Below are 17,281 nucleotides of genomic sequence, written 5' to 3'. Positions count from 1 at the left end.
TATCTAAATAGTTATTTACAAAGAAATTGTAGACAAGATAATTGTAGATAATTTCAGAGGGAAAGCACTGACTAAATAAACAAAACAAACAAGTAAATAAATAAAAGAATGAATGAATCAATTAATGAAGAAATAAAAAAACCAAGCAAATAGATGAATGAATGAATAGAAAGATAGATAGATAAAAGCCTTGCAGAACATGGAATTTAACCAAGACTTGAAAAAAAAAACATGAAAGCCATAATGTAGAAATAAGGAGGAAGCTAGTTCTAGTCATGGGGACAGAAAGTTAAAATGCTAGAGCTAACACAAATTAAATAAATAGATTTGGTTAAACACAGAACCATTGTCTTCATATATATATACATATATATATGTATATGTAAATATACATATATATATATATATGATAGATAGCTGAATAGAAATGTGGATATATACACACATACACATATATGGCATGATTTTATACTTACATGAATAATACACAGAAGGTACAAGTGAAGCATAAAAAGTAAACATGAAAGAGTAATTATAAAGGACTCAGTAAAGCTAAACTATTTACATTCCTAAATGAGAAAACAATACATCTAACTCTTAAAAACTTTATCATTATTAGGACAATTAAAAGGCATTTACATTGATAGAAGGCATAGGTAAGAGTTGATTATGTTTGAATGATCACCAAGAAAAAAAAATGAAGGGGTAAGAAAGAGGGATGAACTTGCAGAAGGGGGCAGGGAGGGGTAGAATAAGGAAAATTTTCTCACATAAATGATGCACACAAGGAACAGCTTTTGCAATGGAAGAGAAATAAGTGGAGAGCAGTGGGCAGTGTTTGAACCTCCCTCTCATCAGAATTGATTAAAAGGGAAAGAACAGGTAGATATACTCAATTAGGTGTAGAAATCCATATTTCCCTACAGGAATATAGGAGGGGAGGGGATAAGAGAAAATTCGGGGAAATGATAATGAGTGGATTAAGAATAGTGGTCAGAAGCAAAGGAGATTTTTGAGGAGAGAAAAGATAAAGAGAGGGAGGATATTAAAAAATGGGATAGAAGGAAATACACAGTAATCATAACTGTGAATGTGAATAAGATGAATTCACTCATCAAATGGAAGTGGATAACAGAATGGATTAGGACCTAGAATCCAACAATATGTTGTTTATAAGTCACACATGAAATAGAAAGACACAATTAAAATAAGGGGATGGAACACAGTCTATAATGCTTCAGCTGAAGTAAAAAAAAGGCATGGGCAACAATTATGATCTCAAACAAAAATAGACCTAATTAAAAAGCAAAATAAATCTAATTAAAAGAGTTAATTGGGTAAACTTTGTTTTGTTAAAATAAATGTCAATGAAGGAACATAAAAAAATACACAGCAAATTTCTATTATAAAGGCCTAATTTCTCCTCTATATAGGGAACTGAGTCAAATTTATAAAAATAAGAGTAATTCCTCAATCGATAAATGGTCAAAAGATATAAACAGGCATTTTTTGGAAGAAGAAAAAATTATCATATTAAAAAACGCTCTAGCTCATTAATGATCAAAGAAGTGCAAAATAAAACAACTCTGAGGTACCATTTCATATCTATCAAAAATGACAAATGCTAGAGGGGTTGAGGGAAAATAGATGTAAAGATATATTAATGAACTATTAGTGGGTTTGTGACCATTCTGGAGAGCAATGTGGAGCTATGCTAAAGAGCCATAAAATTATGTATACTTTTTGACTAAACATTATTTTTATTAGGTCTGTATCCCAAAAATATAAGAGGAAAAGGAAAAGGACCTAGATGTACAAAAATATTTATAGCAGCATTTTTTGTAGTGGCAAAGAATTGGAAATCAATTGGGGAATGTTGGGGGATGGCTGAACAAGTTGTGACATATGATTGAGATGGAACATTATTGTGCTACAAGAAATGATAAGGGCATGGTTTCAGAAAAAACATGGGAAGACCTACATTAAATGATGAAAATTAAAGTGAGCAGAACGAAGAGATCATTGTACACAGTAACAACAATATTGTAATGATTATCAACTGTGAAAAGACTTGGCTACTCTGGATCAATATAATTATCCAAGACAATTCCAAAGGATTCATGATGAAAACATTCTATCTACCTCCAGATAGAGAACTGAAGACTTCTCAGTGCAAATTGAAGTATGATCTTACTTTATTTTTCATGCTTTTTGGGGATACATCACTAATATGGAAATGTGTTTGCATGACTTCACATATATAATCAATAGCATACTATTTTTTTTTAATGGGTGGTAAAGAAGAGGAAAGAGAGAGAATTTCAAACTAAAATTTAATAAAAGAATAATAAATAATAATTATTTTTAAATGATAAATAATGACTTTTTTTTTTAAGTTAAAAAAGATTAACCACAGACAATTGGGATCCATCTATATAGAAATGATAGTTGAAGTCGTGGGAGTAAATAAGATTACTAAGGGGGAGGGGCACAGAGAGGATAAAGAGGAGAATCAAAAATGGGACTCAGAGGATTGGTACAACCACTAAAGGAAAGAAAAGAGATAATAAGAGAAGAAGGATGAGAAACAAGAGAGTGTGGCCATCTTTTCAGCCCAAGGAAAAGAGAATGTCCATAAAGACAATTTAACATACTGATAATTTAACAATTTGAATGGCACTAAGGGATCAAGGAGGATAAAGACTTAATAAGAACTATTGAAAATGATAATTAAGACATTTTTGGTGATGATTGAGAGAAATTTCAATAGAGTTTTAGGAATTAAGGCAGCCTGTAGGAACAAGTGATCATTGAGGAAGTGGAAGAACTTCAAAAAGCTTGATCATGAAGAAAAGAAAAAGAGGTACAATGAAAAGTAGATGGACTAAAAGGATATTTTAAAAAATGGATGGTAGAGAGTTGGGTATTTTCAGAAGGTTGGAATGGAGCCAGAAATGGAAGGGTAGTTCTGGGATTTCCAGTGTCTCCACACTAAGTCACCATGATCTGTTTTGTGTATGCACAGGAGGAGTCCAACTTATTGCATAAACTTGGGCCTGAGTCTTCTTAATAATAATGATACTGTATTTGTACAATGTGCTAAGGTTTACAAAGTGTTTTACAAACAGTACTTCATTTGATATGAAGAATCTCCCTCCTTCCTCAGCAATGCCATCTTTTCTGAAGGGAATTTCCCAAATGGATAAGAAAAGTAGCTTCTGGGAATGCCAGAGCTGCCCAAGAAATCCTTTATGGAGGAAAACAGATGCTTTCCTAAGTCATCTATATATAAGTCTGAGCTTGATTTCTTAAGTAGTGCTGTTGATGACTTTCAAAAGCAACCAGCTTTCTTCTCAGGTGTCAGAGTATTTACAGCAGGATTTCTCCCTGACCAAACAGAGTAGGGCTGTCAGGAATAATCACATCTTCTGTTCATACATTAGGAGCCCCTGACATATAGTCAACAAGTGAGAAATAATAGGTTTTTCAGGGATGATCCAGATAAACTGGTTTTCTCTCTAATCCTCAGATTTTCCATTTTTGTTGCTTTGCACTGTTCATCTCCCATCTGAAGCATTCTTTCTCTTCTCACTTTTACCTCATAGAATGTCTTTTTCTTCATTAAGAATCAGCTCATATGTCACCTTCTACACCAAGGTTCTTGCCTTTTTTATGTTAGGGACCGCTTTGTCAATCTAGTGAAGATTATAGATTCCCTCCCCCCCCCCACCAAGATGAATGTTTTCAAATAATTGAAGAAAATGCTAAATTTCAGTTAGAAGTTAGTGAAAGTAAAGATTTTTTTAATCCATTCAAGTTCAAAAATAGTACTACCCCTCTGGTCCCTATCCCCCCAAAGAATCCAAGGACTCGGTATATTTAGACTTCAAAGTCTTTCACAATCCCTCCAACTTCTTGTGTTATTCCAAGTATTAAGTATACCAAATATAATTATCTTGACTACCAAGTATAATTATCTTGTATTTATTCTATACATCTATCCACACACATATATACATACATATATATGTATCTGTACACACACACATATATATGTATGCTTATTGAATTATAAATTCCTTAAGAGTAGGGATTATTTCATTTTCTGCTTTTGCATTCTTTGTAATCCATCACATAATGGATTAAATAATGCTTGCTCATAGTTGCTTGACATGAAAAAAAGAATACTCCTTCTGATAAAACAGAATACACTAACTGCTGAATTCTGATGTATAGGCCCTCTGGCTTGACTAGTCCTTCCTATGAGAGATCTTTCTGAGGAGAATTCCCCTAGAGGTCCATTAAATCACTTGACAGTGATGGTGGGGGCTTTTCTTAGTTTGGTTACCTCTTTTCTCTCTGTCTCTCTGTCTCTCTCCCTTTCACTCCTCCCTCAACTTTTTAATACAGTAGTAAATAAAGTACACTATGGGAAGAATTCCAAATATGAGCAAGTATGTTACTGAATTTGTCTAAGTATGAAGTAGGAAATGTTTCTGTTTTCAATAAAAGCTCCTATTAGATATTTAATGACATTGATGAAGAGTTCATTGATTTTATACTAATCTCTTAATCCTTGACATGATAATTAAAAATTTAAAACTATCTAAACTAGATTGAGAGATAAATGAGGATAAATTGGCTTCTGAGAGTCAAGATGAAAGAAACAGTGAATCACTGTAACTCTTTCATATTCAAAGCAATCTTAAGCCCATAAAATCCATGGAAAGCACAAAAAAGAGCTTAAAAATCATATGAGAAGTAGAAGAAAAATTGGGGAAAGTAATAAGAACAATGCAATAGGATTATGGAAAAAAGTTAACAGCTTAGAAAACTGCTTAAAAAGTAGAATTGGTCAAACAAAAATCTGCTAAAGAAAACAGTTCCCTAAAAAGCATGGAAAAGAATGCAAAAACTAGTAGAGGAAAACAACTTAAAAGTCAGAATTGGGAAAGTGGAAGCTAATGACTCTTTAAGACATCAAGAATCAATCAAACAAACTTTAAAAATGGAAGAAAATGCAAAATAGCTCATGAAAAAACAAATGTCTAGGAAAATAGATCTAAGAGAGACAATATCAGAATTATTGAACTATCTGAAAGCTTTAATCAAAAGGAAAATTTAGACAGTATCTTTCAAAAAATCATTATGGAAAATTGCCCTGATGTCCTGGAACCAAAGGGCAAAATAGACAATAAAAGAATTCAGCGATCATATCAGGAGAGGGATCCCAAAATAAAAACTCCAAAGAAACATTATAACTAGATTTCAGAATTAAATTAGGTCAGTGAAAAAAAATGCTACAAATGGCCAGAAAGAAACAATTTAAATATTAAGATGTCACAATCAGGATTATACAGGATTTGGCAGCTGCAATATTAAAGGATCAAAGGTCATGGAATATGATATTCCAGAAAGCAAAGGAAGTAGGACTACAACCAAGAATTACCCAGCAAAATTAAGCATAATACATTCATAAGGGAAATGGTCATTCAATGAAATAGAAGGATTTCAAGCTTTCTTCCATAAGGTGAAGACCAGAACTAAACCAAAAATTTGACCTCCCATATCAAGACCCAAGAGAAACATAAACAGATAAAAGGGAAAAGAAAACATAAAGGTTTCAATAGAACTAAATTGTTTACATCCCTACATAGGAAGATGATACTTGTGATTCTTAAAAATTATATTACTAATAGTATATCTAGAAACTATATACATAGGCAGAGGGTGTAGAATTTGGGGGAATAAAATAAAAAAAATAAGGGATGAGAAAGAAGAATACTTTGTGTTTGGAAGGAAGGGAAAGGTTGAATGATGTAAATTATTTCATGTGAAGAGGCATGAAAAACCTATTATAGTGGAGTGGAAGGGAAGTTGGACAGTGAGCATTGCTTGAACATTGATCTCATCAGTGTTGGCTCAAAGAGGGAATAAGGCATACGATTATTTCCATGTAGAAATCTATCTTACCTAACAGGGAAGTAGGAGGGGAGATGGGCAAAGAAAAGCAGGAGGACTGACAGAAGAGAGAGAAGAGGAGGTGGTAGACAGAAGCAAAGCACTGGAGGGAAAAGGTGAAAAGAGAGAGCACAAATAGAGGAAGAATAAGGTTGAAGGAAATATCCAAGAAGTAATCATCACTGGGATGAACTCTTCATTAAAAACCAGCATCCTACAATATGTTGTTGACAAGAAACACACCTGAAACAGAGAGGCACACACAGAGTAAAGATAAAGGGCTGGAGTATAATCTGTTATGGTTCAGCAGAAATAAAAAAAAAAGAAAAAAGAAAAAATAGAAGTAGCAATCCTGATCACAGATAAAGTAAAAACAAAAACAGACCTAATCAAAAGAGATAAGGAAGGAAACAACATTTTGCTAAAATGTACCATAGACAATGAAGTAATATCAATAATAAATATGCATCAAGTGCTATTGCTTCCAATACTTCTTGAAAGGTAACAGCATAATCAATTTAGAGGAACAAGAAATAGTCTGTCAGATATATAGGGAGGGGAAGAATTATAGAGAGCATTGAAAAATACAATATATATAATTTTGATTATATTAAATTAAAAAGTGCCTCCTTTTCTTCTCTCTTCCTTTTCCAAAGTCAAAGGAGGAGAAAAAGAAGAAAAGAAAGAGGAGAGGAAAAGAAGGAGGAAGAGGAAGAGGACAGGAGAGGGAAGAGAAAGGGGAGGAGGAAAAGAAGAGGCATAGAAGGAGAAAAAAGAGGAAGAGGAGAGGAAAAAGAGAAGGAAGGGGAAAGAAGAGGGGAAGGAGGAGAGTAAATGCTTGACTGAAGCATAGAGCAGAGAGAAGAAAATTATAAGAAATAAACCGGAAAAGAGGAAGACATAGGACCAAGAATGGGAGGCAAATAAATCTGATAGGAAGATGGGAGCCACTGAAGATTTTTTTTTTAATTAAAGCTTTTTATTTTCAAAATATATACATGGATAATTTTTGACATTTACCCCTACAAAACTCTGTGTTCTAATTTTTTCCCCTCCTTTCCCCCTACCCCCTTCCCCAGTTGGCAAGTGATCCAATATATGTTAAACATGTGCAATTCTGCTGTACATATTTCCACAAATAGCATGCTGCACAAGAATAATCAGATCAAAAAGGAAAATAAATGAAAAAGAAAACAAATGCAAGCAAATAACAAAAAGAATGAAAATATGTTGTGGTTCACATTCAATTTCCACTGTCCTCTCTCTGGGTGCAGATAGCTTTTGAAGATTTTTGAGCCAAGGAATGGCTGGATTGAATCCAAGAAGATTACTCTGGTTGTTTTCCAAAGGATGAATTGGGAAAATGAAAATGTGGAGATAGAAAAACCTATTTGGAGGCCATTGCAACTGTTCAAATAGGTATTAAGAAGAGCGGCTATTAAAATAGTAGAGATAGAAATAGGGAGGGGAGGATGGATTCTATAATCCATATTTTGGTACCAGAGGTAAGTAGTATAAATTAATCCATTTGAAGCAAATTCAGTTGAAAGGCATAGGAGAGATAACTCTAGGACACCATCCAATGAAGGGGAAAGAAAAAGAGCACTGAATTTGGAATTAGAGGGTCTGGATTCAAATCCTGGCTCTGCCACTTATTACCTATGGGTCCTAAGACAAGGCAATTTCCTCAATTGGTCTTAGTTCCTAGTGTAAGAGGATTGGAATTTTAAAAAAGAGAGAGTTAGAATAGGTAATACTTGAGTTACCTCTAGTTTTAAATATATGATCCTATAACATCATGGCCACAAAAGTGGAGAAGGGAACTGCTGGGTTGGAGATCAGTGGAAGATGGGATGAGGCAACTAAACAGGGGTATGGTCACGTGAAAAGGATGTACTGAAAGAAACATGAAGAAACCAAGCTACCAGGTAGCTTCCTATTTTTTCCTAATTATTCTAACTAGATGCTAAGCTCAGTTGTTTCTATGTGGTCAGTAAAAGTAAGTGCCCTGGGGTCAAGACTTGAGAGCTCTATTTTCATTATATTTTTCATTGCAAAAGTGGAATTGAAAGGATTTGTAAATAACTGGATATGATTTTGGAGAAGAGGGAAGAGTGACTTGCACCCCAAATTTTGAATTAGGAAGACTGGATGAATGTTGGGACTACTGACAGAGGTCAAAAAGATGGGCACAGTTAGGGAGAAAATAATGAACTCAGTCTGAATTCATCATAAAACAAATTCAGATACTTAAGGATGGACATTTATTGTTAGGTGGATGAATATAGACCCAGCCTGGGGGGAAATTCTGCTGATTTAGAGTGAGTCTGAATCAATTTCCCTTGGACTGCTATAAAAAATATTTTGCCCTGGCACTTAGAAATGCTACTATTTTTGTTCTCCAAAACTCCTTAATATGATATCTTGGTCACATGGTCTCCCATGTCCAAATTACTAGTTGAGAGCAAGCCAGCCTATGGCCAGACCAGAAAAAGAAATATACAGATTTTGCAATTCAGCCTTCCTCTTTCTAACCACTTCAGCTAAAAATATACCAGATGAATGTTTTTGTACCTGTGTTTATGAAAAATTAATTTAGATCCTTTATAAAATAGTAATAATAACAAAATAATAACATTTATATAGTATTTTAAGGTTTGAAAAGTAATTTGCATACATTATCTCACAAAAAACCTATAAAGTGGATGCCATTTATTATTCCTCTTTTACAGAAGAAGAAACCAAGGTTTGTTCAACTAGTAAATTCCTTTTCTTTCTTTCTTTCTTTTTTTTAAATAATAGCTTTTTATTTTCAAAATACTGCAAAGATAGTTTTCAACATTGACCCTTGCAAAACCTTGTGTTCCAAATTTTTCTCTCTCCCTTCCTCTTTCCCCTTCCCTAAATAGCAAGTAATTTAATATATTTTTAACTTGTGAAATTCTTGTGTACATATTTCCACATTTATCATGCTACATTAGAAAAATTAAATCAAAAAAGGAAAAATAAATGAGAAAGAAAACAAAAAGTAAGCAACAACAACAAAAATTGGTGAAAATACTATTGTGATCCACACTCAGGCTCCACATTTCTCTGGATGTAGATGGCTCTCTTCATCACAAGATCATTGGAACTGTCCTGAATCACATCTGATTGTTGAAGAGAGCCATGTCCATTTGAATTGATGATCATATAATCTTTTTGTTGCCATGTTCAAGGATCTCCTGGTTCTGCTCATTTCACTTTGTATCAGTTCATTTAAGTCTCTCCAGGCCTCTCTAAAATCATCCTGCTGCTCGTTTATAATGCCAGAGAAACTGAGGCAAGATAGAGATTAGAGAGTATTTAATAATTTATTTAAAAGGGAGAGAGATACTGGGACCAAATGGAATCTGTGATTTGGTTCCCAGGGATGAATGAGACTATCGTCTCCAAGAATCCAGCAAACAATATGAGTTCTCAATGACCTATATACACATTGCTCAGACTCAGGGGGTAAACTGAGGCAGGGGCGGAGTCAGGGTGCTGACAGCAGAATGGGACTCTGACAAGGTGGGATGAGCCACTGGAGATGAGATGACATAATCAAAGGGAGGCACCCCAGCTCTGGGGGGAGGCATTCTGATATTCTAAAACATAAGATCTTTTATCCTTATCAATATTCTGATAAAGAGGGAGGGGAAGGTTTGCAAGACTGAGCTTTGAGCTGATAATTATAAACTGAAACAGAACAATTAGAGAAACTGAATCAAAACTGTGTCAGGATAATTAGGGAAACTGAGGCAGGACAGTAAAAGAGAACTGTGGCATAACAGTTTCTTACAGAACAATAATATTCCATAACATTCATATACCACAATTTATTCAGCCATTCTCCAACTGATGGGCATCCACTCAGTTTCCAGTTTCTAGCCACTACAAAGAGGGTTGCTGCAAACATTTTTGCACATGTGGGTCCTTTTTCCTTTTTTATGATCTTTTTGGGATTCAGGCCCAGTAGTAACACTGCTGGATCACAGGGTGATCTCTTTGGAATACCAACTAGTAAATTCTGAGAAGAGATTTGAACTTAGGTTTTCCTCTCTCCCAGAGGACTGCTCTAGCCAAGTCCCAGCTGGTTATTAGTAGCTGGGTGGTGAAGGGAATGGTGTCCTGAACTTGGTCTCAGGAAGACCTGAATTAAAATCCTTCCTCGGACACAAGTTTAGCTGTATGACCCTGGAGAACCCACTTTAGCCCCTGTCCACTTCAACTTCCATTCCTGTAAAATGGGGATAATAATAACATCTACCTTACAAGGATGACATGAGCATCAGATTAAATGCAGACCAGACCTAAAGGGCTAAGTAAATGCTATTATTATTGTTATTATCTCCTTCCCTCCCTTAAGACTATAAAGTATCTGAGGGATTTATGGCCTTACCTTAAAAGGAAAATTTAATAAACCCTTGAACAAATGTGGCTGAATTTGTGTCGCAGTGTCTTCTGTGTTTTCAGATGGTATTTCACAAGATGGAAGAAATAGAAATAGGGAAAAAAAAAGAAATAATCCTTTAAAATCAACATTCCTGCATCATCAGTGATAGGATAAATAAAACCCCAGCAAAAAGACCCCAGTGCCTTATTATCTACGAGAGTCATTGACAGGAGAAGGCTTTTTGCAGAATTTAAGAGGGCTAAGCTGAATTTCCATAGCTACTCTCTTTTGAAGCAATCTGGGAGAGATATTAACAGAATTAGTTAGTCCTTAAATGAGCCCCTTTGTTGCCTTTAAGTGAGTCTTTCTTGCAGTCATATCTTGTTGAATTCTTTGTGTAATTCTTGCATTGACAAGATTATCTTGACCCCACAATTGCTGATCAGAAAACCAAGCTATAGATGTCAACCCCTCAGGTCATTTTTATCCTATAAAAGAACCTCCTGGTGCCTTACTTCTTAACTTCTTCCTAGATAGGAACTTATCCCACCTTATGGTATCTTTCCCCTTGTTATTGTATCTTCCCTTTGTTAATGATGAGTTCCTCTAGGGAACCTCGCCTATCACCTTTCCCCTTGTTAATGGTTTTCTCTTTTGGAACTTAGTCTGCTGCTAAAAGCATAATAAAATCATTGCCTCTTGGAGATGATCTAAGCCTACAAATTCTTTTGAGACACCTTGTGATGCCATCCCCAAACCCCAATATATTTTGGAGTTTAATCCTTGTACTCCATTATTTGGTGGCCCATATGGGGAGATCTGGAACTCCAATGTATTTTTAGGAGTTCAGCACTTCTGCACTCCTATACTACATCAATTGGTATAATTAAAAATAAATCCACTGAATCAATTTAAAATGACTAATTTGGTTGTATTTATGCTAAGGAGGTGAAAAGGGTGGATTTTTAATGGGTTTCTTTAGAAAGAGTAATATGGATGCCTATGCTCTTGTTTGTGATGGAGAGTGGTTATAGCTATACAAAAAAATGTAAATTTTTAATTTGCTCAAGGAAAAGGAAACGTGGAACTTTTCAATCACTCGTGTATTTTCTGCTTCAGCATAGAGACCCAATAGTCTGAATGATGCAAAGAGCAAACTTAAGCTTATGAAGAACAAACTGGGTTGCAAGACAAATAAGCCACTTTCCTGATAGGAAAGAACAGATTTTTTTCTAGCTCTGACCACTTGGCTCATCAATTCTGCACAGAATTGTGTTGGAATGTATTTCCTCCTTATCTCTTAAGAGTTCTTTGCTTTCTTCAGAAAACAGCTCATATACTACATTCTACTTAAGGTCAATCTAATTTCTGCACTCCCAATCCCCTTCACACTACCCTCAGCTCCAAGGGCTCCCTCCCTCTAGAATTTACTATAATTCTGTATTTTCTTTATGCAAACTATTCTTTGAACAGATATAAGATAGTTGAAGGCAGGGACTTTCTTTTTTGTCTTTCTATACCCAGCTTCTTTATTTGTAGTTTTAATCAATACATTTTTGCTGAATTGAACAATTGCTTCTTTTTGTTAAGGCAGAGGCAGATAAGAGCTGACTGATAAGTGAAATGTTACCTGCAAACATTGTAGAGATCCAGAGATTTGACCTTGCTGTGTTAGGGGACAATGCTGAATGAATCTATCTACTTCCCTTACATACAATAGCAAGAGAGGAAGAGAAGTTGAATGAATGGGAGTGGGATGATGGATAATGAGCCACCAATGGCAGTCATTGGTTGAGGGAAGCTTAAAGCCTGGGGCAGCTAAACTCATTAATTCTTGCCTTTTTATCCTATTTTGATTATTTCTTTGTCTTTGGACCTGTTATTTTGTACCCAGATTCCAATTTAGAGTAAACCTTTTCAGAAATTTGTTGTTGGATGATCTGATTTCCTGCTGACATATATTGGAAATTTTCAGCCTCACACTTTGGTATATCAATTGATATCTGGCACCTTTGACTCAGGGCTCTTGTCTGGCCATCAGATAGTTCTATTGACTGACTCTTTATGCATCTTTGGACAGACCATGGCACAGAATATACAATCAGGTTCTGTGCTAGGTTGGCCACACAACCAACTATACCACATCAATTGGTATAATTCAAAATAAATCCTGGAACAAAATAGGTGGAAAGGTCAGGAGGAACCTGTACTTTTTTCTATTGAGGATGTCTAAATATGTGCTTTGGAAGGAGGAGAGATACTTAGGGAAAGTCAGACATAGCCAATTCATTTTCAGAGTTTGGGACCCAAAGAGACAGTAAGGCTTATTAGAAAAAGCTCAAGATGGGATCAAGAGACTCAGGGCTATATTTTTATCCTTTACTAGTTATAGTTACAATGGGGAGAGAAGAGGTATATGTCATCTCAGGGAAGGATCAACAGATCCTGACTTTCTTTAAGTCTCTTTCTCTTTCTTTTTTGTATTAAAACTTTTTATTTTCAAAACATATGCATAGATAATTTTTAACATTCAGCTTTGCAAAATCTTGTGTTCCAAATTTTTTTCTTTCCCTTTCCTTCACCCCTTCTCCTAGATGGCAAGTAATCTAATATCTTAAACATGTGCAATTTTTCTATACATATTTCACAATTATTATGCTGCACAAGAAAAGTAAAAACATGAGAAAGAAAGTGAAATGCAAGCAAACAACAATAAAAAGGTGAAAATACTATGTTGTGATCCACACCCAATCCTCTCTCTGGGTGCAGATGGCTCTCTTCATCACAAGTCTATTGGGATTGTCCTGAATCACTTCACTGTTGGAAAGATCAGAATTGATCATTGTATAATCTTGCTGTTGCTATATACAATGTTCTCCTGGTCCTACTCATTTCATTTATCACTTTCCTTAAGTCTCAACTAAAATCCTATATTTATCAGAAGTCTTCTCAACTCTTCTTAAATCTAAGAGTTTTTTAGATTTATGCAAACTATTCTTTGAACAGATATAAGATAGTTGAAGGCAGGGACTTTCTTTTTTGTCTTTCTATACCCAGCTTCTTTATTTGTAGTTTTAATCAATACATTTTTGCTGAATTGAACAATTGCTTCTTTTTGTTAAGAATCCAATATCTTAAACATGTGCAATTCTTCTATACATATTTCCACAATCATTATGCTGCACAAGAAAAGTAAAAACATGAGAAAGAAAGCGAAATTCAAGCAAACAACAATAAAAAGGTGAAAATACTATGTTGTGATCCACACACAATCCTCTCTCTGGGTGCAGATGGCTCTCTTCATCACAAGATCCATTATTGATTGGAGAAGAATGCAATGTCCACTAGAGATGGCAATAGCTGACAGCAAAGGAGGGATGTGGAAAGGCAATCGCCTGAGGATGACAGCAGCTTCGGTGATTGACTCTTCATGTTGGGGAAAAGTATGTAGCTATGGATTCTAGGAAGGCATAGAACTTTAAATCCTAGCTGAGTGGTCCAACTACCAGACATTACTCCTAAGGATTATTTCTCATAGGTTCCATAAGGAAGAAAAGGACTTCTGGTGCAGTAGTGAGACAGCCTATTGCCACATATTCTCCATACAAGTGTGTCTAATTATCATTGTAATTAAGTGATATTGTACTAGGTACACCCTAGCAATGGGAATCATCTCAGATCTTAATGGGTACTCAACATCTGCTGCATTATGCACTTCTTCTAAATAGTATCATTTGTGTTTTGACTTTGCTAACTTGTCCAATGACATACACTTGAGATTTGGAGGTGAAACAATACAGCTATTACTTGCTCCCCTGATTGCCTTTAACTGAAGTTTGACCCATCTGGGGACCCTAGACCAAGGAACATGTACTTCAGACCAGGATAAATGGTTATAAAGAAATGGTTATCTGAACATCATTCAGGGAACCATCTCACATTGGTATGGACTACAAAGGTCTGGCCCCCAGAATCCAAAAGAGTGGGCTTTTACTCTGTTATTTACAAAATTATAGATTTAGAGTTAAGCCATTGAATCTAATCCTCTGAGACACTGAGGTAGTGAAAAAGTCTTATTATTTGACCTTAGTAAATAATTTTTCTAAAAGTCAATTAAATCTAGTTATCCATGGCATACTGGTTGCCCAGAGTTACAGAGCTAATAAGAAAGGATTTTAACTCAGTCTACCCAACTACACAATGTTGTTAAACTGGATAGCATATTAGAACCACAAATTAACATTATTTATGTTCTATTTTTATTTATTTTGTTAAACATTTCCAAATTATATTTTAATCTGACTCATCACATTGGGAGATTTTACTTCTCCTATTCTTGAAACTATAACAGAGCTTTCTTGGTTCTCTTGGATGAACTCTAGCAAGATTTATTTCTCCAGCTCATTAAATACTTAAATCCTTTTGTAGAGTAGTAAAGTATTGGGTCTTCAATAAGTTGGACTGTTATAGTATATGAAAGCAACTGATTGATCTCATTCTTCTGGAAATTGCTAGCAAACTGTGGTAATTGGAAATATTCTCTCCAATTACCTTTTAAACAAGTGGACTATTTCTAGGGGTCAAAACTAGATAGATCCCAGTAATGCCTAGGAAGATGCATTAAATTGAAACCCCCATGATGGGGTTATCCTGCCATTATAAAGGTAACACAAATACTATCCCCACTATTGCCATGGCAACTATTCCCCAAACTATCTGCTTTGTATGACCCCCTAACTTTTGAATTAGTGCACTGATAATCTCTTGAAATAATGATTTTCCTCCTCTTAGGAGTCAGCCCAGAAAGTCACAGTTTTGGAAAAGCCTTGTTAGTTGTTTATTTTCTTCTATTTATTGTAGGCTTAGGATGTAGTTTACTAAATCCTTTGAGCTGATTGGATACTAAGCCTATTCTCTATATATTGGTACTGGATTGGCTTCAATTCATTGATGTAATCAATCAGCAACTGTCCCCTCTTCTACTATTTCTCAGTGGAAGTTGCATACACTTTCTGTGGTTGCATGCTAATAATCCCTTCTCCCAATTCCTGCCAGAAGATTCTCTTGATATTATAGGATCTATCCATCTAAGGGCTTGTCTAAAATAATAATCATGAATAGCTGTTCCATGGTGTATGAGTAGTGCGGTTCATTGTTTCAAGAGATTATCATGCACTGATTCAAAATTAGGGGGTCATACAAAGCAGATAGTTTGGGGAATAGTTGCCATGGCAATAGTGGGGATATTTTTTGTGTTACCATTACAGTGGCAGGATAACTCCATCATGGGGGTTTCAATTTAATGCATCTTCCTAGGCATTACTGGATCTATCTTTAGTTTTGACCCCTAGACATAGTCCACTTGTTTAAGAAGTAATTGGAGAGAATACTTCCAATTACCATAGTTTGCTGGCAATTTCCAGGAAGTACAAACTGAAGGGGCAAAATGATTGTTTTGCCTGCTATATCTCCCAACAGATCTCTTGGTCCAATTAAAAAAAACAACAACCCCAAAAAGCCAATTAAAAAACTGCAGTTGAAACCAGTAAAGGACCTTACCTAAGAACCATATAGTAGAACCAGAGGCAGGGAGGAAGTTTGTAATAGCGGATGTGCTGACTTTAAAATTGGGACGGTTTGGTTTCTAATTCCCTTTCCCAGGAACTTACTATAGTTGTGTGACCTTAGGGAAGTCAATTAACTTCTAATAGTAACATCTTCCTCACAGCATTATTGTGAGGTTCAAATTTTACATATATAATGTACATGTGCATATTTATGTATATATGTGTGTATATAATACACATACATAATATCTATAACATAATATGATATACTACATATAAATATATATATGTGAAATCTATTGTAAACTTCAAAGGGTAGCTAATGCTGATGGCGTAAGTGGAGTTGTCCTGTGACTAACAGGAGGAAGCAAGAAGTATGTTAGAATATTGAATCAAATGAAACAATAGTTATAAACCTATTAGCACAGTGTTTTGCAAATATTAAGTGATTATTCTCTCCATTTTTCCCTCTCTGATTCTTGTCAGAGAGCATCAAGAATTAAAGGTAGCCTTCATTAACAAGATTAATTTTAAAGCATTAAGCTAGTATCCATCTCCCAAAAGATATAGAACATTTGTATCTACATGAGATTAAGGAACCTTTTCACACAATGGTATTTCATTTTGATCATTAAAGAAACTCTCAAAGGCATTGGTAGAGGGAGTAAACATTGTAACCCAGGTAAGATATGAAAAGCTTTTAGAGACAAAAGACCTGAGTGTCAAGTGTCTCATCAGAGGAATTTGAAGCTTCAGACAATACATTCTTCTTGTCTAGGAGACAACCTTTGGAAGCCTTCCTTCCTTCCTCCCTCCCTTCCTTCCTCCCTCCCTTTCTTCCTTTCTTTTCTTTCTTTTTTTTTTTTTTCTTTCTTTCTCTTTCTTTCTTTCTTTCTCTTTCTTTCTTTCTCTTTCCATTGTATTAACTCAAATATTGCAGTTTTCCTTCCATAGTTGTTTTCCATTACTTTATTATGATTGCCATAGAAGTTGTTTTTCTGTTTCTGCTTATTTTTTCTGCATTAGTTACTATAAGACTTTCCAAGTTTCTCTTACTTTTTCCTATTCATACTTTCTTATAGCACAATAATATTTCCTTATATTAATTTACTACAAGTTGTTTAGCCATTCCCTATTGGATGGGTACCCCCATGTTCCTTTCAGTTCTTTGCTATTACAAAAATTGTTGCTATGACTATTTTGGGAAACATTCATTCTATCTTTGCACTCCTCAGGATACATATCTAATAGCCTTAGATTAAAGAGCATTTATAGTTTACTAAATTTTTTGCAATTTCTCATTTCTTTTGAGAATAATACAGAGGCTAACTTTCAC

General features: G+C 34.9%; 1 protein-coding gene across 2 annotated transcripts in view; it reads right to left on the bottom strand.

Moving 5' to 3' along the window:
* The window catches only part of ERICH6B (glutamate rich 6B), a 106,492-nt gene that overhangs the window by 47,867 nt on the left and 41,344 nt on the right, over positions 1–17,281 (bottom strand). For both annotated transcript variants that reach the window (XM_051983837.1, XM_051983838.1), the window contains exon 8: positions 10,385–10,446. In XM_051983837.1, coding sequence (XP_051839797.1) covers positions 10,385–10,446 — 62 coding nt within the window. The remainder of the gene's footprint in view (positions 1–10,384; positions 10,447–17,281) is intronic.

The sequence above is a fragment of the Antechinus flavipes genome, chromosome 3 (assembly GCF_016432865.1).
Source record: "Antechinus flavipes isolate AdamAnt ecotype Samford, QLD, Australia chromosome 3, AdamAnt_v2, whole genome shotgun sequence".
Classification (NCBI taxonomy): domain Eukaryota; kingdom Metazoa; phylum Chordata; class Mammalia; order Dasyuromorphia; family Dasyuridae; genus Antechinus; species Antechinus flavipes.
This window is presented reverse-complemented; position numbering and strand designations above follow the sequence as displayed.